The sequence below is a fragment of the Pagrus major genome, chromosome 1 (assembly GCF_040436345.1).
Source record: "Pagrus major chromosome 1, Pma_NU_1.0".
Lineage (NCBI taxonomy): Eukaryota > Metazoa > Chordata > Actinopteri > Spariformes > Sparidae > Pagrus > Pagrus major.
Window position 1 is genome coordinate 7,426,671 of NC_133215.1, and position 25,704 is coordinate 7,452,374.

Here is a 25,704-nt window from a genome sequence, read left to right on the forward strand (position 1 = left end):
AGGGGAATAACTTTGCATTAGAGATGAGGAAAAAACTGTCCTGCCAGCAAAGGCGATACAGTATTTGAATTTCCTGAGGCGAGTGTGAATGAAGTGCAGACACATGGATAAAATGTGAATGCAGGGCGAGAGCGAGAGGACGGACCTAAGAGTTCAATCGTAAGTTATGATTTGCCTCTTAAGTCGTAAAGTAACACTAAATATCTGTAGTTAGTTAGTTGGCAGGGTTGATCAGTAGTCAAGTTGATTTATAGGCAAGAAGCAGTTTGACAAGTTATGTTAAAACATGTTAGTTGGGAGAATATGCTGTTGATTGGGTGGCTGATATTATGAGGATCCATTGACAAAAAGTTGGAAAAGTCAAGCAATTGCTAATAGGTTTAGGTTTTATTTTCATTGGCCAGTCATTCTCAAACTACAGGACACATCTATGGTAAATTATAAACAGTTAACAGTCATAACAGAGAGAAAAGCAGCAAATGTGTATACTCAAAGAATAATGTAAATAGCCTCTCATTAATAAGTGAAACGTATAAGTATTTATCTTTAAGATTCAGCTCCACATCTTCAGGTTCGCCTGAGGAATCTTTTCATGTTTGACATTTACTAAACTCCCGACGTCCCTGACATCTTTAAATGTGTGAGATTAGCTGCAGCTCCAGGTTTTCTTTGCCCCGAGCTAATGCTCTCAGGCTAACACGGCCGCACCAGGCTAGGTACTCCAATGTATAGAAACAGATACCAACCAGTTCAAACAAGAAAAAAACTCAGGTACGCAAATTAAATGTTATTAAATTAGTTTATTAAAAAGTGAAATGTGTCGGCCATTATGTGAAATAGGAGTGACAGTTTTAACACTAATGAGGCTGTAAATAATTGGAAAAGACAAACCATAAAACATCATCAACAACATCCTGGTCAAAGTTCATTATTCTGATAAAATAATAAAATAATACTAAATATCTTCACCACTTCCTTTGATTTTCGCTCTCTCAGGCCTCGACGTTGTAAACAGAAAGGTCAGAAGCCAAGGTCACGTGCAGTTCCCATGGAAACTGATTGACGGGTCTCTTGACTTTGCCCTGCTGACCTCTGCTCTCCTTGATCATCAGCTGGACGTCGTCGTCGTCGAGGATACGGATGAGGTCGCCTTCGGGATCGCGGTAGTTCACGGCGATGTCGTCCACCTTGAAGACGTTCCTAAAGAGACACACGGACAGGGAGAGGTTGACTTTAAACTCACTTTTTCCCCCTTTTTCTTATAATCATTTGAGTATCATCATCACAGCAGTCAGACTCAGGCTTAAACCAAAACAATACTGCCATGACTGAAGAATATCCTAAATGACTGATGTTGATATGTCCAAAAGTAAATTAAAAGAGGTTTAAGTTCCTTTGTGAAACATCAGAACTTAAGTAAAAAACATCACATTTTAATAACAGATACGAAAAAGCCTGAGAGACCAGTAGAAATGTAGCTGTGAAATGTACTTGAACCTAACATGTAATTAACGAGTGTTCTCTAACGCCACATATCGGACACAGGAAGTGACACGGCGGGACTGCTGACAGTGTCCAAAACACACGAAAAACGGTCAACGTGGCTGTCGAAAGACCCGCTGCTTGTGGGGGTGCAGGCCCATTCAACACTGCTAACACTTTTAATTAGGTTTTGTATTTTTATTATCATCATATTGTGTGGGGGCTCTTTTCTGGCTGCTCTGTGTAAAAAAAAATGCTTTTATATGTTACTTGTATTTGAGTGCTTGTTTACTTTAATGTTAAAAGCCATAAAGATATTTAATGACGACATTATAAGAAACCTTTGCTCCATATTTCCAGTGAAGGAAATGACTGCCCCCGCAAGGCTTTTGTTGATTTATTACAGCTTAATTAAAATTTTCACTGTGAAAGTTATCACCAAGAAAAACATGTGCTGGACAAAAGGAAATGGGGTAATAAGTGCAGATAGGAAGTTTGACAACTGCACCACCCTCTCTATATTCACTTTTTTTTGCATGAATAGACGGTTATATTTGTGTTGAGAATTAATAAGAGAGAAAGAAAAAGAAGAAAATAACAGAAAGAGACGCAGAGTTATAGTTTATGAGGTTCTCTATAGGCCCTGGAGGCACAACATGATGAAGTAATATACATCTGATGAAGGACATGCAGAGAGGTATCCAAAGTCACTTCCTGCCAGCAGCAATGGCAAGACTTTTTTTAGAGGACATGCATTCTCCAACATGAATCTTGTCAAGAAATGAAGCTTAGTATTGAATTATTTCTTTCTTTTAAGAAGCAGTAAAATCATAACCACATCTTCTGAGTATAAAAATTCAGTAGTATCACCACCGGCAGCACTGTTTACGTCTCTCTCTGCCCGGATACTGAAAGTGTGAGTGTGACAAAACGCCAAAATACAACGTGTTAAAACATCCTGATGATGATCTTGTGAAATCAAAATAACGCAAGAAAAAACATCTGTAATAATCACAAGTTAGTGTGATGTGATGCTTTGTGACAGCTGATCAAATTCACTGGTTTTACTCGAATTTAAACTCATTCATAGTCGAGGCAAGTTATATTTTCATTCAGTTAATTATCATTTTCAGACTCCTTCGCCATCTTCCTCTTTCCTGTTTCACACGATGCAGTCCTTCTCCTCATACCTCTGCTACTCCTCTCCTCCCTCCTTCTCTTCCCTCTCCCCCTCCTCTTTATCAGTGCCAAGCCATATTAAAACTCAAGACCAGGGTCTCATCCATCCTACTCCAGGGCACAATAGGCCTGAACACAGAAAAACAATAATGAGCAGATAAGCGGAAGAAATGAACTGATTATGAATGGGGAGGGCTAATCACCACGGCGCTCACCTATCTAAATTACCAGATAATGAGAGATAGAGGGAGAGGGAGAATGAAAGGGAAAAAGACGGAGAAGAACAGATATGATAGTGTAATGAGCATATGCATCCGGTGATGGTGGTGCAGTGGGAGGGAATGGGGGGAGTTACGGGGGGAGTCAGAGGTCCCACAGGAACTAATTTGACGAACGGTGATGATTGGCAAGTGGCAATTTGCAAGTTTGCTGTGCACAGTGGCTAAATATGCTGCCCCTGAGGGCAGGTTGGTGAATTAATGGACTTTTACTCATCCTTGTTTGCTCTGGAATTAACACAGAAAAATTACTGAGGGAGTGAAATGCTGAAAGTGTGGCCACAAAGGTCAGCAATCACCTTAGTTCAGCAGCACATCTCCAGGACAAAAACACTAGATATGGAAATCTGCTCTGCTGTGCAAGGATTTGAGAACAGGATGCTTTAATTTGTGATTTAAATCACCATCTTTGAAAGTCTAATTTATGAAAATGGCTTCAATAGAACACTTTACAAATGCTTTACGAAGACGAGGTCAAACATTACCGGTCAATTTGTACTTTTTTCAGAGATGTAATTCAGTGACACAAAGAACAAGAAGTAGGTAACTGGGAAAAAGGCTTACGTAAGTCTGTGATTATGAATGTGAAGATCTGAAGGTTTTAATGCAAAAAATTGCAACATGCTTCACCGCCTTCTCTTCAAGCCTTCGTTAAATATGTCAGTTTTATCTTCAATTATCACATTTTTGGGAAGGTGTTGTAATTCACTCACAGGTGCGAGGTGGCCTACAATCACTTCTCCTTCAAAAGCGAAACAACAGTCAGCTCTCAACACCCACAAAAATGCTCCTCACATTTCTCTTAATCACCGTTTCCCACACGAGTGTAAATGAAATTAAAAACATGACACAAAACACCGAAACATAACACAATGTCCGTCAGATCTTGATGATAGCAAGTTAAAGAAAGGTCTAGAATTTAGTGTACACCTACCTCATACGAGACAGAAGCTCTTTGTATGTAGGCTGGATGGTGAGGTCCTCTTGCACACACACGTCTCTGAAAGAAGGAAAGCACACCTTAAAGCAGATTTAAAATGTGTTTTTACAAGTTACAATCTACATTTTCTAAGTGATAATCACAGAATTCAAATAAATGTCTGTTGAGTCACTATCTACCACTGAAGGTGACAGGATGGTGATGGAGCCTGATGCATCATGGCCCATGAATCGAAGTATTGCATAAGGTCATCCTCCTGCTGCTCATGATCCAATGTGACTCTGAGTGTCTATTCCTTCAGAAGGTCTGGCTCTGCACCTGACTCTCTCCTCCCAACTCTAACCCAACTCTGAGCAGCTGGTCAACGGGTCTGCCCCCTGCTCCACCTGGCCCTCCCACACAATACTCCACCAACATCTCTCTATGCTTTGTTTTGAGTGAGAGACCCCTGGCTGCAGAAATTGCATAGTTTACATTTAATTTAGTAATGCAAACTGCTGCAGCTTCACATCTTATGCATTTCACAATGGCCATTTTTGTCTATGGAAGTACTGGAACAAGAAGGAGCAGCCAGACTGAACCGTTAGATAAAGAGCTGCAGGCTGCACACCTCCACCTTCTCAGCGAGGTAACAAGCTCCTTTCACTGTGCCCTGCTGTGTGCTGCGGCCAATTATTGCCTGGCTTCCTTTATTAAAACGACAAAGACTGTTTTGCTGCAACTGGAATTCTGTGAGCTGTAGTAATTAACCACATGTGATGTTCCCACCAGTAACTACAGGTGTTGCCAAATCAACTAGGACTGAAATCTTATTATGCTTTTTAGTTTGTATCCTTTCCTTCAGCGTTTTAAAGATGTTCTAGTGCATGTCAAAGATCTTCAATGTTAAAAAGGTCAAAATACACACCAACAGAAGCTCCTCTCTCCTACAAAAAAACACTGCTCCTAAACACCTCGTCAGTAGTCGCGCCCTTAATTCTGTGTCTTTGTGACATCACACTATGTCGCCATGCCACACATTTGCATCATTTATGCCTCGTGGCTAGTTTGGCACCGAAGAATTGATTTAACACAGCTGCTCTGTTGTTGCTAGCGGTGCTGGATCAGGCGTGTGTGAGCTGACCAATCAGAGTAGGCTGGGTATTCAGGAGGGGGGGCCTTAAAGTGACAGGAGCTAAAACAGAGCGTTTCAGGCATGTAAACCTATTCTAGCAGACATTATCAGAAGCCGACACCCCAAACAATTCTCACCTCTCAAGATTTAAGGTCTAACTTCTGCATTACAAATTGTTCTTAGTTTCTATTTTTGTAAATAAAAGAACAGAGCCATCAACAAAAGACATCCTGTATACTCGTCAGTATCACATTGATTACCACACGCACTCTTCTGAACTGACCTGGTGTCGACTCCAGAGGGGGTGAGCAGGAAGCAGCGCAGGCAGCTGTAGGTGGGGCATTCACCTTCACCTTCTGTGTCACTGTTTGGGAGGGGCTTAATGATCTTCACAAAGGATTGTGGGAAAATACCCGTTTGATTGTTCACTGTGCCCTGAGGAGAAGACAGGAGGACAAACAGGGACAGGAGAAAAAAAGAGAAGGGAAGAAGGATAAGGAGATGATGAGAAATAGCAAATGAGCAGAGTCCCAGATGACAGAGAGATAAGGGACTGATGTGATGAGATGGGCTGATGATTTAAAGAACGCAAGGAAGCAGCATGGACGTGCATCTGGAGAGAAGTTTCACAGACTAATTAGCCTGTTCATAATATCCTGCTGATGTTACAAGCACTCGACACAACCATACAGCCTTTTTACTACACCCCTGCTGATGAATGAGTGTGTGTGTGCGTGTGTGCAGCACGAGGCAACAGTTTTTTGTGCGAAGATCCACGTGATCAGGAGACGGCAAAATAAATGATCGTTTCAAATCTATGCTGAGCTGTTGGACATTTAGCCTATTTGCTATTAAGATACTATAATCAATTAGTTTAAGCATTTGGTAAAGAATGGGCATAAAATTTTTTTTTTTTTATGAAGACACTTTTCATCAGCATCAAGTGAAACAATCAGAATAACTTTTGTTTACGAAGAACTGTGTTTAACGCAGAACGTGTCCCATTTCTGGCTCCTACATTTCCCATAATCCCATTAATAATGGGTTTTTTTTCCACATCGTGTCCGACCCCAGTTTTTAACACAGGCGACCTGTTATAGATCTGCATCCCATACAAGCCAGCACGACTCAGGTGATGTCACTTAAGTATATCACTAGATACTCCAGAGCCATAAAACACATTATTCAACTGTTTTTTCACAGGCTGAGTAGTACTGCTCATGACCATTCGGTGTTTGTTATGTAAAATCAGTGGGCTTCCCTTTTAAGGCTAAATGGATGAACGATCTGTGCACACATGTTTTTTTTGTTTTCTTATAAAACCTCTCTCTGCATTAACACCTCGGCGCAGCTCGCTCTCTTTACTCAGTGCAGCGATGGGAGAGGGAGTCTGTTTGTTATTGGCAGCCTTTCAGGGTGAGGGTGTAGAATATGTAGTTAATTAGTGCTCCGAGGAAATTATAAAGTATAATATTAATAGTTACAGTGTTTGTTTGGTGTAAGGAGATCCAAATACAACTTTGTTCTCCCACTTCTCCATGTATGGTGCATAGGAAAACCTAATGTCTATAAACAGATATCTGCATATAAATGCAGATTCTGCAGGCAAGAGACAAAATTCTGGTATCGACCAGATTACAATGTTCGTTTACGATGACTTCCGGGTAAAAACAGCTGCATTGCACATCAGCTTACATATAATTTAACAAATATAATTTATTTTTTCATGATGTTATCTATGAATTATGTTAAGTGTGTGTAAAATGCATATTTTATCCTGTCATATCTAATTAATAGCAACACATTCATTGTGTTAGTTTGGAGACCTAATTTACAGACTACAGAAAATGACAGTTAGCAGTTAGCATAACACGTCGCTGTTGTGTAGAAGACGGCAGGAAAAGCTATATAGAACAAGAAACCACAACAGAAACGTCAGATGGGTTCGACCACCGTGTTTAAATATGTATCTTTGCAACTTAGAGTCACGGCTGAAAAATGACACCAGAAACAAACAAGCGCAACGATGATTCGGTCTATTGGAAGTGTTTGTAATCCGAGCAGTATTGACCAACCACGTTTGAGCAGGTTATGGTTGTATGCAGGTAAACAGTTCATGCGGAGAGCAGTGGCCAAAATGTAATCTTGGAAACCATCAGCTGTCGTCTCACAACCATTTAGCTGTTTATTAGTTATCTGTGATATCTGTTTACAGAGATGAACTAATCTTCCGTCAGACAAAGCCGATGGCTTCAAAGATTGCTGATCGGACTGTAAACAATGACAGGTGCACAGACGACCAAGACTCCATATCTGGCTCCACCGAAAGCCACGAAACATTGGCTGTTGCCGCCAGAGGCTAAATTGTTATCAGATAATAGCCGATGACTCCGTAGGATTTAGGACAACGTGACTGGTATATGTAGAAATGATGAACTCACCGTCTATCTGAACCCAGTGAGAAGTTGCAGCAGAGGGGTTAGTGTCTCATTTCTACAACTCTCAGTCAGGTTACACATAATTCATCATTTTAATAAACTCTGAGTTTAAATTAATCCTTTAATTCTCGGTTTTTGGCCACCCCTCACAGAAAATGGAAGCTGCTCCTCACATACTGCAGAAAGCATTTCTCATTTTCTCCTCAAACTGTTCAGGTGTCTCTCCACTGGTGTGTTTGAAACGTTTACCTTGATGCACCAGTCTGCCAGTTGGATTTGTCACGTTTTCCACCCACAGCCGCTCTGTCCACCGACTAAATTAAAAGGCACTCAGTCAACTTTTCACAAGTTTTAAGTGTTACATTAACCTCGCCCACCCCCAAAAAAACACAAAAAGCTCCATCCTATCATGGATGCAGGGTTGCCAAAAAAGAACAACAGGGTAGTGTTCTGCAGTGTTGTGTAAGGTTATTATTATCAGCCTTTTCTGTTACGATTTTTGGATCTCTCTAGAAAGCTAGGGGCAGGATAAGTGCACCGGCCTCCTCCTCCATGTTGATTCTCACTCTCTCTCTCTCTCTCCCACCACATCAGCTTCCACCTCCTCCCTTTCTCTCTCTCCCACTCAGCCACTCACCCACTCCCTGCTCCTCTCTCACACTCCATCTCAACACCTTGCACGTTTTAACTCAACATGTTTCCTGACCTTTTCTTCAAGTACTCGTGTGACAAAGCAGAATTTTCGGTGACAACTATTTGCCGCCACCAATGTTCCAGAGTTGAATTTTAATGTTCAGCAGCTAATTAAAATGTCCCACATCCTGGTTTTTGGACGACTCACACGTGACAGTTGCAGTTCGTATTCAGGACATTTTGTTCATTAAGTAATTGTCCCTCTGAAGGAAACTGGAGCAGGGCACCTCCAATCGCACCCGACGAGATGCTCTGTGGTCGCTGTGCTCAGCTCGCTGCCATGTGGGGATAACAGAAGTGTTAATCTATTTTTAGTTGTATTTTATTCTGTAATTAACTTTTTGACTGTTGCAACTTGTGAAGGGGCTGTTTTGTGTACTTAAAACATTTGGCGAGGTAGAGATGCCCAATAAAAAAATATAGAATTAAACAAAATTAAATCGTTAAACATAGCATATATATTCATCTGCTGCTATAACAACCTCCACCTTTAAGATTTTGGGACCTGGCTGCAGGGATTTGTCCACATTAAGCCACATTGCAGAGATTGCGCATGATTCTGAATGATCGAGTCTGGCTCACAACGTTCCAGTTCTTCCTATAGGCGTTGGATGGGGTTGAGGTCCAGTCTCTGTGCAGACCAGTGAAGTAATATTATGTCATGCCGGCCCTCGTGGTCAGTAAGATTAGGGGTGGTAGACAGAGTTACTCATGATACATTACTATCACAATACGTTGTCCAGGATAACAACAGTATCAAAACACGATTGTTAAGCGTTGCTTGATACGTTTCAAGACAATCATCTACGACACCTCATGATGTCTTTAACTGAAGAAGAAAAAAGCAGTATTTATGCATTTATTCCCTGCATTTTACAGGTGAGATGAAACAATGTTCAAAAACTGCAGAGTCTAAGTTTAGTGCCTCTTAAGGGGTCCTGACACTCTGGGTGGTCGACAGTCGGCCGATGTCGGGGCCATCGGTGAGGGCCCCAGTTGTTGCAGTTTCACCCGTACCGTTGGCACTTGTCGGTCTTTGTCTGTGGCTTTTTGGACGTGCAGAACTGTCGGCAGAGTCGGTGAGAGAAATCACTCTGATTGGCTGCTCATCGAAGCCTATCAGTGCCCCTTGAGCCTGTCGCTGGATTATCCATAATCTCACCCATTTCTCCTTGATTAGAAGTGGCTGTATTAGCAATAGAGTTGTGATAAAATGTTGCTTTATCATAAAAATAATTTTTACATTGACAGTCCCGCGTCTTCTGGTTTCCCTTTTTGAGTGACGACTCCAGACTACCGCCACCTGGTGGTATGGAGAGGTACTTCCTCTCATACAGGCGCAGAACATCCAAGCTAGCTGGCCTTAGGCTGTAATCTTTGCGGTGCGTTCAAGTGCAGCTTTTTGGCCAAGACACAGGCTACACAGCAGTCAGCCTTTATCACCACCAGTTTGTTGGCGTCGGTTTGGTGTGTCACACACATACACAGTTTTGATAATGTATTGCTAGAGGAAGCGATGCGATATATTCCTGTATTGGTATTTTGTCATCTACTTCAGATATCTTTGTCCATATACATTTGGCCACCTTTTGGAGGAAATGTAGAAAAGGTGCAATTCACTCATTGAGGTGGCAACAAAATCTCCTCATTTCTCTTTTCATTCAGTTTCTATGAATTCATCCCTTCACTCTTCATCCCTCCTACTCACTTTTTCTCTCTCCCCCTCTTTCCCTCTTTTTCTCTCCATCCTTCCCACTGTGTCTTCCTCCATCGCTCTTCTTTCCTCTTTCATTCTTCCTCCTCAGTCCTCCCCTTCACCATCCCAATCAAGATACCTCCTTCTCTCTTTCCATTTTTTCTCTTCTTTTCTTTCTTCTTGGCTCAAGTCTCCTCTCCCCCTCCACCTCCTCTCACTCCATCTATCTCTGCCTTCCACTCTCCCACTCTTTCCCTCCCTCTCCCTCTCTCTCTCTCCCCTCACTCTGTCTCCCACTCTCTCTCTCTCTCTCTCTCTCTCTTTCTGTACTTACCTCCAGCCAGTCGGCGTTGACTCGTTGCAGCAGGAAGATCACCTCTCCCCTCTTCAGGTTCAACTCCGCCTTGCCGTTGCCGCGAAAGTCAAACATCGCCTGGGACACACACGCAAACACACACACACACACAAAAGAAACCACACACACACACACACACACACACACACACAAGTCAGTGAGTGGAGAGAGGAAGGAGAGAGGAGAGAGACGGACACACTCAACACTAAGAGAGAAGAGACGGTGAGAGCGGACAGGTAAGACTTCACTCACTTTTTTGCTGACGGAGAACAACGTGCGAGGATGTAAAAGTGAGAGAAAGAGATGGGAAGAGAGAAGAAATGCTATGTTTTTCTCAGTTTGATGAAGTTAAGGCTTGTGAGCAAATTAGAGCAAGTGTAAGCAGATCTGTGTGGATGTGTGGGTTTTTGAGAAACAAAGTGAGGGGATGCGAGACAAGACAAGAATGAATTCATCGATCAAGTTGTGGGGAAGGCGGAGAACTGACCCTGAGATGGGTTTGTGTTTGTGTGAGAGTGAAAGAAAGTGAGAATGATAGAGCAGCATCATTTCAAGTGTTTGGTTATGCAGCTGTTCTGTCTGTGACACCAAACATCCTCGCAATGTGTTTTGTTTAGTATTTGACAGCATTGGTGAATTTATTATAAGTCTCTGAAAGTGTATGTAGGAACTGCAACTAATGATTATTTCATTATCATTAATTATGTACAATGTTTCATTAAAATGTAAGAAAATTGTGAAAAATGCCTATCACAGTCACCCAGACAGATGTCTTCAAACGTTTCGTGTTGTCCAAAACCCAAAGATGTTGAATTTATAATGATTTAAAACAGAGAAAAGCAGCCAATCCTCACATTTAGGAAGCTGAAACCAGCGAATGTTGAGCATTTTCTTGCTTGATTAATAACAGAAACTGTCAATCACCCCTGACTAACTGATGAACTGACTGAACATTCAGTCAGCAGCCCTTCTGTCTGTTTATCTGAGCACAGTGTACTGGTTAGGAATAGCCGAGTATTGTTGCATCTGTGTGAGAGTGTGAAAGAGTTTTTTTGTGTGAGTGCGCGTCTGTGGGCGGCGAAGTAAAAAAGCATGGACGAGGAGTTTTTTGCAAAAGTGGTACAGCCTGAGGAGATGCCACGCTGCAATGCAAGGGTGTGTGTGTGTGTGTGTGGGAGTGTGAGGGGTAGGATGCTCGACCGTGCTGGTTAGCATCGGTGCGTCTGGAATAAAAGCCTCTGCCAGAGTCGAATTTGCATTTTAAGTAGAACTCAGTAGAGTCATTACTGATGCTTTAAACCTTTTTCTGTCCCGCTGCAAAGAGACTCCTCTAACAGACGGATGATAAAGTAGCCTATTACTCACACAAACACACACACACACACACACACACACACACACACACAGGCTTTTGCAAATGCACAACCATACACAAGCACACACACAAACTACAATAATCTCTTCCCTGTAATAGCACATGTATAAATGTAATCTAATGTGCAGATGTAGATCCAAAAGCAAACATATGAAAGAAAGAAAGAAAGAAAGAAAGAAAGAAAGAAAGAAAGAAAGAAAGAAAGAAAGAAAAGCAAGAAAGAGGATTAATAACGTCGGACTGAGAAATTGCGGAGAGAATTACCGCCACAGTAGGAGAGCAATCACAAGAGACGCTCAAACTAGGAAAAGAGTTGGAGAATCAGGAGACGAAAAAAGACCGAGGAGCGGTTAAAGCAGTGGGAGGGAGGTGAAGAAGAGGAGGAAGAGGAGGAGGAGGAAGAAGAGGAGGAAGAGGAGGTGGAGGAGGAGGAAGAGGAAAGAAGAAAGTTAAACAGAGGTGCAGCGCTGCAGAGGGCTGATAGATCGCTATCCACACAAGTGGCTGTGTGTGATAACCCTCACAGGACAGTGAGTGAGTGACGATGTGAGTGTAGAAGAGATTAACTATCAATAAATACATAGTAATTACAGGTCAAATGATGCAATGTGGCTCATAGTAATGAATCCACAGATTATCATGGACGCTACAGTGTTTTTCACTCATTTAACTAATTTTTGTGTCTTGTGCAGCCTGCTTTACTGTTCTGGTTCACTGTCACCACTCACAGCGAAAAAGCTCCGATAAACACACTGTACTCCACCTGCCGTGCACCAAACAACGAGACAAAGTTCATGACCAACTGGTGACCAAAGTCAGCATGTAGCACCTGAAGACTCAAATCAGAGCTAAAGGGAGAGTGAATATTTGGCAGATGAACAGAAACATGACTAAATACAAATGCTAATGCTAACACGTTGGCTGTAACAACTTTAAAAGGTGAGATAATATGTCAGTGTTGTGTTTGTAGCTTGGTGCCCCCTATATGCCCCTTAAAGCAGGTTGAATATTTCATCCTGGTCGATAACCTTCGCAAAGGAGGTTGTGTTTTCACCCGTGTACCTTTGTGTTGGTTTGTTGGTTTGTCAGCAGGATTACACAAAAACTACTGAACAGATTTCCATGAAACTTGGATGGAAGAAGGGTCTCGGCCAAGAATAGACCCCATTAACTTTTGGTGATTTTTGCAAAATTTTCTTTCATTTCTCAGGAACTAATGTACGGATCTTGATGCAAAGAAACATCTGGTGTATTTTGGTGGCTGTTATCTAGTGAGTACAATTTGATGCAGATCCTCCAGTTTGATATTGGATCAGGCTTGATTAAATTAAAGGGGGACTGTTGGGCCTTAGCGGAGGTACAGTATGCGCTCTACTGAGTACCAATCTAGTTAAGTTCTGCAGTGATAACAGCAAGTGTGCTTGAATAAATCAACCGCTGGGGGCAGCAAACACACTTTGAACAGCTACTCAGAAGAGAAGAAGGTCAACTCAACAACGCATCTTTCAAATCATGGGCTGAGGGGATTTATCACATCAGAGAATCAGCCTTTTGTCCTTCACATCACATCCAGTACCTGCATGCGTACTCTCTTTCGTGCGTCACAGGTACGCAATTTACATTTTGTGCAGAAAAGGCGGACTGAGCCAGTAAAACTTTAAAAACTACTGTATCCAGAGTGAACTGTTGAATACATCAAACGGCTCGCGCTGAAAAATTGGGGTTGACGATTCGAAAATCTGAAAGGATAATACTTTTAAAGTAAATGTTCAAGTGTGTGTGCGTGCATGTGCGTGCGTGTGTGTCTGCAGAGAATGAGACAGAGGCTGATGGCAGATTAATGAAGCTGGGGAGTGAGGGAGCTGGCTGGATTAACAATCCACTGAGATTACCCTGACCCTGAGGACACACACACACACACACACACGCCAGAACACACACACACACACACACACACACGCACACGCACACACGCACACCACACACACGCCAGCACATACACACACACTCTTTGTATCCGGAGCTGCTATTCTTAATGCATTATTCCAGACGCTGGTTTAATATAGCGTTGACCCGCCGCTGGCTGTAATTTATAGATGATGTGAAAATGTGTTGGAGGCGATAAGCTACTATCTCCAACACAAACACCAAATATGATGTGACAAAGCAATTCCCCCTCACTTTGCACCTCCTTTCATCTCTCCCTCCATCTCCTCACCATCACTGTTCCACCTCTCCATCCCTTTACTTTCACTTGTCGTTTTCTCTGGTCTGGTTTCTTTCATCCAATTTGTTTTTTTTCTCCCCTCTCTGTCTTCCTCTGTGTCTCTACTAACTAATTAAGATGTTGACTTGATGAGTTAGCAATAACAACTTAGTGCCGTGGGTAATACGGCAGATGAGTGTATGCTATTTAAAAAGCTGCACACAAAGAGACAGTTGGACGTCGGTGTTTTTAGTCGAACATTAAGCATCTGACTGGCAAAAATAACTCTGAGATAAATAAAATCAAGTCCCAAAAGGCTGACAGGAAAAAAAAAATCAAAACTGGGAATTTGGGGAAAATTTCAATTATTCACAAGGCAAAAAACCTTAGTTTTCTAAGTGAGCTAACTTAAAGAAACATAAAGACAGACGATGCCAACACAAAGTCCATCTTTAAACAACGCCAGCCAAGTTCTGATTGCAAAGGTATTTTGTGTAATTAGCAACAGTGGACTCAACTCATTGGTTTTTCTACAGTTTTGTTTTATTCAAACAGAATAAGTTCACCACATATGTTCAGAATGTTTTTCTACACTTTGCCGCCTACTGGCTCTGCATGCTTGTCTGAGCATTCATAATCATTTCTTCATTCTCTTGTGTACAGAGATATTTTGTAAAAAGAAGAAGTCATTTGCACAGATTTTTTAAAGAGGAAAAATATCCTCTTATGTGTGGACAAGAAAACACGAAGATGTGGGCAGTAACTCTGAGGTTTGAAACCAAGTTATCACAAGATGTGGCAAGATGTTGAGATCTGTTGCTGCAATTTGTGCACCAGAACCAAAAAACAATGTAATTCTTAGGCAACTGCATCACCCCGTGAATCACAGAGGAAGAGCTTGACTCTGTGATTCACCATTTTGCAATGTTATTTATCGTTATCACGCAGGATGAAATCTGTCATAGAGGAAGCGAAGACACCAGTTTCTTTACCTAAAGCAGCATCAACAGAACAGGGACAATCTAATCCACCATTTTTTTATAATTCAGCATGTAATGCAAAGCAAACAGATCATTCTGTCTCCTCAAGCTAAAAATATACTCTGTTTTATCCAGAGCAGGTTGATGTTGGTGTACCTCCTGTGCCCGGTGAAGGGCCAGCCTCTAAATGTAGCCACACAACCCTTGGGTTCAGCCGGCCCCGGGAGCAATCATCCGGTACAATTAGACTCGCGCCGACCCCGCCTTAATGAGCTTGTTAAACCCTCATCTCGTTAGTCTGGCAATAGGGAGGTGGAGATGAGAATTAGGTTTTTTTTTCTCTCTCCCTGACGTTTAATGAAAGTGTATTTTTTTAAGTAGATGGCCCACTTCCTGGAAGGCCTGGAGTGAAGGATCATAAGAGGACATGCTTGAATATCCATATAAAAATCAGCAGTGTGTGTCTGTGCAGGTCGCTTCTGCTCTTCAGCTGTCAGATAGAGAAAATACAGTATGCATTAGGGGTTAGCAGATCCTACACTGGGCAGTGATTCAGACTATGTTTTGTCTTCCTTTCGGATTGCAAAACCTGCTTTTAAATCTGGGGACTTTTGCTATATTTCATGCATGTTGCAAGCAATTTTGCAATCATGGAGCATGACAAGCATCCATTTGAAGTGACCTGATGACTGTTAGTCTAACATTTACTCTTACCAACTCCTGAGAAAAAAAGATCTGGGTCTTTAGCTGCTAAATGGTCCACTATGCTCACCAGCTAGTCTCTGTCTTTGTGCTTGGCAGGCAGGGTACAGTAAGGTCCATCAGAGCTATTCTGCTGAAGACAGCTTCCTGCTGCTGCTTCATACGAGGCTAATGGGAGTGGTGAGAGTGCACCAAACGGTTCATTTGCTTGGAGACAGAACAGTAAGCAACAACTAGGGCTGCAACTAATGATTATTTTCATTCATCCATTAGTCTGCTGATTATTTTCACAAATTTTCGATTAATCGTTTCGTCTAGTCCAAAACCCAAAGACTCTTCATTTACTATTAAATATGACAAAGAAAAGCTGCAGAGCTTCACATCTTAAGAAGTTGGAACCAGTAAATGCTTGACGTTTATGCTTTGAAAAGGACTGAAACAATTCATCGATTATCTTAACAGTTATTTGATTATCGTTCTAGTGATTCATCAGGCAATCGACCAATCGCTGAGCAAATCTGCTCAGTAGAGCTGTAGGATTAAGAGATAATTCTCTGCAGTTACATCAGTGTGACTCACCTTTTACATTAGGAAAAGCCATTTGATATATTGTTTGTATAAAAAAATATAGTCAGAGTAGTTAAGCTGTTCAAACCCAGTTAACTGGAAGAAAAACACACACAAAAGGTTGTATAATCTCAACCTTTATAGTCACTGTTTAAACTATATGCTTAAAACTGGTAAAAAATACAATGCCATGATACTGCCGCTCTCAAATCTTGTATCAAATCTGCTAAATTTATACTTATTTCATCACAGTGGTTCACATTAACATACACAATAACCTTCAGCAACAATAATGTCGCTTCACACCACAGATAAAAGTGAACATTCGAGTTTCATGGTCATACTTTCTTCGTGGTGAGGTTAAATACAAACTGTACTTGCGCATCAGCTTTTCTTGCTCGGGTAGGTTTTTATCTAAAATAGATCTAATTTCTGCTCTAATGGCTCTCAGTGCAAAGGAAGACGGGCTGAGCCTCGGTCGATAAGCACCTGCTTGAATTTCAATTTCCTAATTTTATGGGTTTTTCTTTCATTTTTGCACTCCATCTCTCTGCATCTCCAACACACTCTCTGCCTCTTTTCTCTCTTTTATCTACCCCTGCCTCTTTGTCTGTCACTCCCCAGTTTTTTCACATTAGACAAGCCGGCCCTCCAGCTTGTGAACCGTTAAAATCATGTTAACTAAGAGCAGCCTGTCCCATTGACCTTGTTTGAAGCTCGCAGTGCTACAGCCACCAACAATTACCCATCACACTGTTTGGGGCTAAGCCTGAGCTAATTCTGCAGTAATTGGAGTGGAATGAAGTGTTGTAGCGTAAATGCTAACGCTTGCACCAGCTCTACTGTGACAAATTCTTGTGTTTCCCTCTCATCCATCAGTCTCAGACCAGCCATTGATCATTGTTTGGACGGACTTTAACAGCCACTTCCCTGCACGGAAAAAACCCACACGGCAGGACAAACACGAAACCACACAAACGCACAGAGAAGCACTCATTTTTCTCAGAGAGAGAAGGAGAGAGAGGGCTAAAATAAATGTTGAGTAGGCTGGCTGCTGCTTCGTGAGTAGAGTACACCAATGTTTTACTTGTGTGTGGGAGAGAGGGGAGGCAGAGAGAGAGATACAGAGAGTAAGACAGAGAGAGAAAGAAAGAAAAAATAAAGAGAGAAATTGAGTTGTTTGTGCGTGTGTGTGTGTGCGTGCATGTGTGCGTGTGTGTGTGAAAAAGAGCTGTACCTATTTCTGTGCAGTGCAAGGTTAAGAAAAGTTAAACGCTTTTGCGAGGGGATAAAGATCATAAGAGTTCAAGAGCTGCAGAAGCGCGCACACACTTCACCTGCAGACACGTGCTCACATTATAGGCTGCAGTGTAAACACAGCCACTTACAGAGAAGGTGCAAAAGTGCATCAAACACACAAACACACACACTGCATGGAATCACAAACACAGCTGCTTTCTAACAAGCTTCATTTTCCTAGATCAAGTAAAATAAAAAAATCTGCCACTACGGAATGGATTAGTGCTGCAACTATTGATTATTCTCTTTACCAATTAAACTGCTAATCTGTTATTTTCTCAATTAATCAATTAACTGTTGAATTAAAACCTAATAGTCTGAAAAATCTTGTCCAACAGCCCGTTATCCCGAAAAACAAACACCTGCTCTGAAAATACACAATCTCCCTGCAGTTGTTAGCTCAGTGACCACCAGGGGGTTTGGCCTTTAATGGACTATATGTCTAAGACCGTGTTTTGTCCAACCGAAAAGATATAAAGTCTACTATGACATATATTGATTGCAAAATGACATAAACAGTTAATCGGTTATCAAAATAGTTGCCTATATTTCTGTCAGTCAACTATTAATTAATGCAGCTCCAGTATGAATATTTCTGCAGTAACTGTCTCCAACAGAAAAAGAGAAAAGACTATAAAGTTTTTATTGGAATAAAAAGTTAAATCTGATTTCTGAAACACTTGCATGAGCAGATTTGCATTGGAAAGAGTTTGAAATTCTCTTGCTGCACTGCCACCAACTTATTTTTAAGCTACATGGCGGTTTCTGCACAAATCTGGATAACTGGCAAGTGAATAAAAAGACTATTCCTAATAAACATGTAATGTTGCAACATCAGAACTGGACTAAATAAATGGAATATGTGGGCACCTTTCTCTAAAAATGTCTCAACGTGGGCTGAACTACAAACAAAAATGACTTCATAAGAGAGGATGCTTTGTACAAAAATAACAAACATAAAAAATTCAATATATTTCTTCACACCACAACGTATACCGATAGAAGATCACAGTAAAGTAATGGCTCTCATCCACCAGTACTATCAACATGATTACTCCCACACAAACAGTATTACCCACAGTTACTACAAGGCACTATTTCTTTATTTTAAAAATACACATTTATGGTGATTGTAATTGAGCATGTGCACGTGCATGTGTGTATGTCTCTTATATTTCTCTTCGGCTTTGAGTTTTAGACGTAAAGACTCAGGACATTTTTGGAAGGAGAGGTCACTTTGGCTGCTCCTCACTTCTTCAGAGAGCTGTTTGATGGTTAGATTTACAGTCAGGCCAAGGTCAGGGCAAAAAATGGGATTAGACTATTGTCAGTTTATTTGTATAGCACAAAACCGAGGTTACAAAGTGCACCAAAACACACAAATGAAATACACAAACAGAAGACGCTGATTATAGCCAGCTGTAGTTGCTCAGGCAGGCACGAACAGCAAAAGTTCGGTCTCTGAAGCAGACTGCATGCTGGGTGGTTTTGGGACAGCAGCTACAAAATATATATTCTAGGCCAGGTCATGAAGGGCGTTAAAAGTAAAATGGTTTTTGTCAGGAGTCTTGAGATTGGGAGTCTGGTGATTAATGTACTGTCAAAAGACCGTCCCGATCATCCAACTGTAAGGAAATAAACGCATGAATGATAGTTTGACTGGCATTAGATGGTCGTAACACGACTGGATAACCTTGCTGGGATGTTTCTCAAAACTGAAGTCGAAGAGAACACTCAGGTTTGTGACATGTGGTTCAACGTCTGTGTAGTTGTGATTGTTAAAGTTAGTGTTAGAGGATACTTTTGTCCTCAAAAGAATAGAAGTACCAACATGTGTGCAAAGGTCAGTCTAGGATTGTGCTGATTCTACAAAAGAATAAAAAAGCCCGTTTGTGCCTCCCTGGAGAATTAAATTGGCAGGTCATTACCACTTTAACCTCTGCCGTGACTGTAACCACACCAGCTACACAACTTCACAAACACACATCTTAAAACGACCACAGAATATAAACACTGTTTCCCTTCCCTTTTTTTAACGGTGCTGGAGCGGAGGGTGTGAACGGAATGAAAATGAGAGGATGCGAAAGGAGACGAAGAGGAGGAGGAGGAGGAGAGGGAGAGAGGGACGAGAGATGGTCGTAACCTTGAGAAGACGCAGAGCGAGAGGAAAAGGGAAACAAGGCCAAACTTAAGGGTTGTTTAAAGGGAAGTGTGGGGAGGGGGGAGAGAAAGCGAGGAGGGTGAGGGACGCTAATACCGAAGGAGGGATGGATACAGAAATTAAAAAAGGAAGTGAAGCGAGGCGGGAACTATTGATGAGGTCAACGGAGTCACAGGCAAGAGGGAGGAGAAAAAGAGCGACGGACATTTGATAAATGAAGTCATCCTCATTGATTTGTCACATCAGTCGATATGTTTGTGTGTGTTGTTTCTTTTCCATGTTTGTCTGTGTGTGTGTGTGTGTGTGTGTGTGTGTGTGTGTGTGCGTGTGCGTGTGCGTGTGCATGCCATGAGTTGCAGTCACGCCAAGGGTGCTGACAGGATCACATGGTATTTCTCGGGGTGATGAAGTGCATTCTGCGTGGTTGTTTGACTAAAAAGTTGTTGCTCTGTGGGTGGCCATGGAGATTGTAACCAAAGCAACAACAATAAAAAAAAAAAATGTTGCTTCACATACCTCGGCCCTGGGGGAGGAGAAGAGGTCCATCTTTGGTTTGACTTTTCTCCTAAAAGACAAAGAGATACAGAGATAAGACGACGGATATAAGTGAACATAAATGTTGCAGGTGTGATGAACAGCAGGATAGATTAAGTCTTGATGGGAGATCAGAGTAGTGGAGCGCTATTTGCTTTGCATAGTTACACATTTCCTGTAAAAACAGGCAGCTAAGGAGAGACTTGTCGCGGATATTGATCGGCATTTACAGCAGCCAATAGCGCTGAATGTGCGTTACAACTTCCTGCCATGGAGCTAACGGTATGCCGACTCTTGCCCAACTGGCAGCTCCTAATGAACACAGATGGAGCAGGACTGAACAACACAGCCCGGTACCAAGGTGGTTTTCTCAACAGGTTCGGGTCCCGACACCCCAGGGCCTAGTCAGCAAATAGGACTGCACGGCCTAACTTTACCAAACGGCAGCTACATTTAGCAGCAGTTAGCAGTTACGTTAGCTACAAAGCTCCTGGTGTCTGTCCATCAAAAAAACTCCTTATATCATGTTGGTACTGTAACTGGCCTCCGTCATTCTCTGAAGGCTCACACTTGGTCTGGAGGCGTTCATTGGGAGGCTGCTGGTTAGCATTAACATTAGTGAGCAGTTACTTTAGCAACAAGTGACGCTATCTGCCCTGAGCTGAGGCAACCCAAACCAAAAATATTTTCTGTTTTATCCACATCAGTGGCAAAAGTGATAAAGTTGTGTTTTTGAACAGTTATCCATGATGCCTGGTCCCCAGAAACACAAAGGATTAGTATATGCGGGGGGGAGTGCAGGATGAGTTATCAACTGTATTTTACTGTTTTCCAGGAAATCACAATCTCTTAAACACGATTAACAATAAATACAAAAAGACTTACTTGCCATTGTCGGGCCTCATACTGGCGTTTAGGTGAGATATAGAGCAAGACTCGAACATTGATTTTGACTTCATGGGAACTCATTTGAAGTCTAAAATTTTGACCTTTAATTATAGTTCCTGTCAGAACCAATCAGTGTAGCTATTATTAGCCATGCTAGCGGCAAAGTTATAGAAATGGCAATGTTGATCTAGCACAGATGTTGTTGGTTCACAAATGTTTCAACAACTGTTGGATGTATAAAGATGCACTTTACTGTAGACATTCTTGTTCCCCTCAGCGTTAATTGTAATAACTTCGGTAATCCTCTGACTTTTGCTGTCACCCGTCAATTGCAGTTGTACAAAGAAAAAACAAAGTACAAACGGACCAATTTCAGGTCCAAAGTTTAAAATCGTTTTGCAAAGAATATGGAAAAAGAAAATGCAACCTGATATAGATAGATAATACGGCCATGGGTTTAACGATGTAAGGAAAGACTTGCCAGGGTTGAATAAAGCTCACCATAAAAGGTTTAGTATAACCTGTAAAATATTGGGACTATGTGACAAAATGCATCTGATTTCTAGGACAATGAGAGAATCTGAAATGTGGCAACATTTGAAAGAGGAAATATCACAGTTCCTTATAAAGTTCCAACACACAAACCAATCATACCTCCATATACATAAAGGCAGGTTAGCAACACGAACAGAGGAAGTGATGAGAGTCTACATTTGCATCATTTCCTGTTGAGAGAGTCCGTCCTTACCACATCTCCTGGCTGGTGTAATCCTACCCAAGGGAAATGGGCCAATCAGAAGCCCGAGTGGCCGTTATGAATGGGGAAGTGGACCATTAAAAGGGTAATAAGTCTCTGTGGAGTTTTCTCAATGCCAAATTTATGTATCCTTGCCTCCATCTTTTCCTCGCTACTTAACTGCATCCATTTATGATGTGAGGGAGACAGGCTGAGATAAGATGGGAGGAATCAAGGCAGCACTTATTTGCCAAATGGGACGTCATAACTCAGGGACTGCCTCGTTTTAATTTAACATAAAATAGTTATAACTTTTTGCACAGCTGCATCACTTTTCACCGGGCTGAGGGTATGACTGTTCTGTTTTTAGGTCCTGGTTTTACCATAACACTGCAGGACACTGTACCCGATGATATATCTCTAGATGCTGTGTCTCGTAGATCCACTCATATCATTAATCAATATACAGACTTAATAGCACCCTCGGTGGCTTTTTCATTGCTACATCTGGCTATGTCGAGTCAACCCGTGCCGTGCAGATTTGCGGTTCCATCCGAGTTTAAGCATGCCACCTCTCGGACTGGCAACAAAGTGTGCTGCTCTGCCTATAAAAATGGGCTTCACTGACGTGTCGTGACCACGGCCAAACCGTAACGACCCCCCTTCTCACCCCAAACCAAGCGTATGTTTAGAGACTCAACTCGTGTCTCTGCAGGAAACCTGAGAGACAGACTGTTTTGTTCTGACATTCTGATATCTGCTTTCTTTTACCATTTCATCATCTTCACTTTCAGCTGTTTCAGAAGTTGTGTGTCATTTTATTCTGCATCATTATAAAAGCTTTTAAATAACTGAAAAAAGGAGGATTTTAGTGTGAAGAATCTATAGGAAATAAAACGTTTTTATCACCAAATTAGAGGAGCTTTGTTAGCCGCTATTCTTCGGTTGTACTGTAAGGAGGAAGATTGAGAAATGTGGAGATAAAATGACGTGCTGGACTGACATGCTGAGTAAAAACGAGTCAAGCCAAGCTAGCACATGTGCATGGAAAATCCCCACCGGAAAACCCCAAAGTTTTCTCTTTTGTCTCACAGCATTCATTAAGAGCCACAAAAGTTAAGTTCTGGAAGCCTACAGGCATTGAATCCAACATCCAAGTACTGTATATTATAATAATAAAAGCAGAGAAATTCATTTTATAAGTTGCTCATTTCAGACCGTGTCACTGTAGCTAAATGTATAAAAGTTTCTAATACCTGGTTAATAGATTTCTCTGGTTCGTGGGGTTCAATTGGTTCACTTGTTTGGTTGAATATATTTGTGCTTGTCTTTTTTGTTCGTGCTCTTCTTACCGGAGGGAAACTGACACTCGAACGGTAACACATTCAAGTAACCAGTATAATTATTAATAGAATTTCAATAGTCTATACTTTTCAAGGTTTATGCTTTTTCTTTCCATCCTTTTCCTCTTTTTAGGGGCCCATCATGCTGTTGGAGGGCCCTCCCTTGATCTTATCCTCCATATTCAAAAACAAAACCTGAACCCCATCTGCTCCAACTACTTCAATTTCAAAACTTTATGTAATTCATTCGCTATTTCAAGTGGTGAAAACTGCTCTTTAAAAAGCCTAATGGCACTAGATTGATACTAATTGTGGTACCATTTAAAAGATAGCGGAGGCAATTTTACATCTCCATGATTAAAAAGCCTTCGATATTTCACAGACTAGGGTCACATTTTGAGGGCCTCAGGAGACCCTGCAGGATTTCTTAATCACATAATAATGTATGCAAATAAATTAGGGCACAAAACAAGCCCTCGAACATCCACAAATAGTGCCCTTCATCATCACTAATTGAAGGTGCTTCAGCTTTAAACACCAAGGCTGCCACCTTTGCACCCTCAAACACTTTGTACAACTGAAGTATCGTCTCCTCTGATTCAAAGCTCTCATGATAAACAATCTGCCTGTTGTGGATATATTAATATATTCATATTTAGTCAAATCTGGCCTACAGCTCAAGGGATTCAGCAAGATGCTTTGTAGTAATACCAGTCACTCTCTTAGTGCTTTTAGCACTGTGTGCAGAGGGGCTTACACTATGCGGGTAGGTGGGCGGAGACGCCTGAGGGCTCGTGGTTGATGCTGGCTGTCCTGGTCCGTCTGGTAGAAAAACATCCTGAGAGCCTCTTCAAGCAAAAACCATGTTGGCAGACCGAGCAACCTCTGGGAGGGAGGAGAGAGAGGGAGAATGAGGCAAGAGAGATGGGAAAAGGGTTGGTTAACAAGAAAGAGAGGAAAGAGAGATCAAAAGAAAGATAATAAGGTAGTGCTTGAGGGGAAGATGGGTGGAGACGGAGGAGAGGGGGAAAAGGAGGGAAGTCAAGATGAATGGTGGGAGAGGTCCGAAGAGAAAAAGGGGCTGTAGGGAGAGTGGGAGTTTGATGGAAGAGGAGAAGGAGAAGTAGGGTGGTGGGATATTTGAAGAGAGAAGGGTGCAAGAAGTGGATGAAAACAGAGGAGATGAAGCGAGAAAGATTACAAGTGCAAGGCAAGCGAAGGCGAGAGAGTGTGGCAAAGTGAGAACCACGTAGGTTGCGGGAAAAAAGAGTAAAGCAGAAAAGAGAAGTGAGCGAGTGGGAGAAAGAGAACCTGATCGTGTTTTTAGCGATGGAGCAACGCTGAAACATGTCAAAAGTCCCACAACTACAGTCAGTCAGACGTGATGTGGGCACAGGGCAGAGCAAAGAGAAGAGAGCAGCAACGCCTACATGTTGGGCTCCATCTGCAAACTACTGCTGAAATATCCGAGTCAGTGCTTATCCACCTACAGCATTGTTCAGCCCACCAAGTTGTAGGCTTCTGCATTGCACGCTGCAGAAGAAGCCGAGCATGCCAACAACGCAGCAACCTCTGCACAGAATAAAAGACAGCGCTGTGCATAAAACTAGACGTGATTACCTTCATGTACGTGTTCAGTTCAGGGATTCTGCTCTCTGCAATCTGCCTCTTGTTGCCCATGAAGACTTTTCCTGCAGAGAAACATGTTCACAATTAAAAAAGGTGCAGGAATACAATCAGCAGGGGTCAGATGTACAGTATAATCAAGGCCTATATAATTTCCCACACATACTGTAAACTGGTATTTATAGAAGCACAGCATGCAGAATGTGCACAGCTCACACATACTGTGCCTCAGACCAGGTGAAGAGATGTGAGCTCAGAGTGCTATGGGGAAGTACAAATGGAAAGATAAGGAGATCGACTCAATATAAGATGCAATTTTATTCTTTTAGGGTCAGTTTCACTCGCTGAATATGATCGTTTACAGTCTACACACACGGAAGATTGACAGCTGGTGGTGGTGACGTGCAGAGAAGCGATGCAACGCCACAGGCAGGGAAGAAAAAATCTACTAGCAGGCGACATGAGAACGTGGAAACAATACACAATTAAAAAATAGCTTGAAAGAGCATGTGACATGTTTGTTAGCCTTCAAAGGTACTCCAATGACTCTATGTAAAGGTGGACGACACACCTTCACTTCCTCCCACTGTATAAAAATGAAACCGAAATATCCCAGATACGGAGCTGCCATCGTGTACTGGTGACTTCATTGAGCAGTTATCAGGGGATGGAGCCACGGTATCGAGGTCCTGCCCTTACACCCACACAACTCAATCGCAGGTTAACAATCAGGACGTTACGTCCCCTTTTTATAACACCAAACAACTGATTCAATCAAACTTATCATAAACATAACACTTCAACATGATGAGAAAGACTGTTAAAAAATAATTTGACGTGCACTTTGAGTGTTTAGTTTGTCCCACCTGCTAACACAAAGGGGGCAGGATTTATAACCTATACTGCATTAAGCCATGAGGGGGCGATAGACGTTCTGTCACTGGGGTAAAAAAAACAAAAAAACACTGAATGTAAACATAACTTTCAATAAAACTTAGGACAACTTACATTAAATCATGGTGGGATAACGTGCATTATCAACTTTTTACTATTTTTACAGCAATTCTGTTCTTTATATGTATTCTACTTTAGTGTTTTTTCCTTGTTTCATC

At 41.8% G+C, this 25,704-nt stretch overlaps 1 protein-coding gene across 1 annotated transcript in view; it reads right to left on the bottom strand.

The window, feature by feature from the left end:
• Positions 1-814: 814 nt before the first annotated feature.
• Positions 815-25,704, bottom strand: part of ncf4 (neutrophil cytosolic factor 4) — a 33,946-nt gene continuing 9,056 nt past the window's right edge. Inside the window, exons 4-10 of the mRNA XM_073468215.1 lie at positions 24,587-24,657; positions 23,724-23,851; positions 19,982-20,030; positions 10,155-10,253; positions 5,277-5,428; positions 3,874-3,939; positions 815-1,200 (exon numbers count right to left, since the gene is read on the bottom strand). Of these exons, the coding sequence (XP_073324316.1) occupies positions 993-1,200; positions 3,874-3,939; positions 5,277-5,428; positions 10,155-10,253; positions 19,982-20,030; positions 23,724-23,851; positions 24,587-24,657 (773 nt within the window). The 3' untranslated portion in view covers positions 815-992. The remainder of the gene's footprint in view (positions 1,201-3,873; positions 3,940-5,276; positions 5,429-10,154; positions 10,254-19,981; positions 20,031-23,723; positions 23,852-24,586; positions 24,658-25,704) is intronic.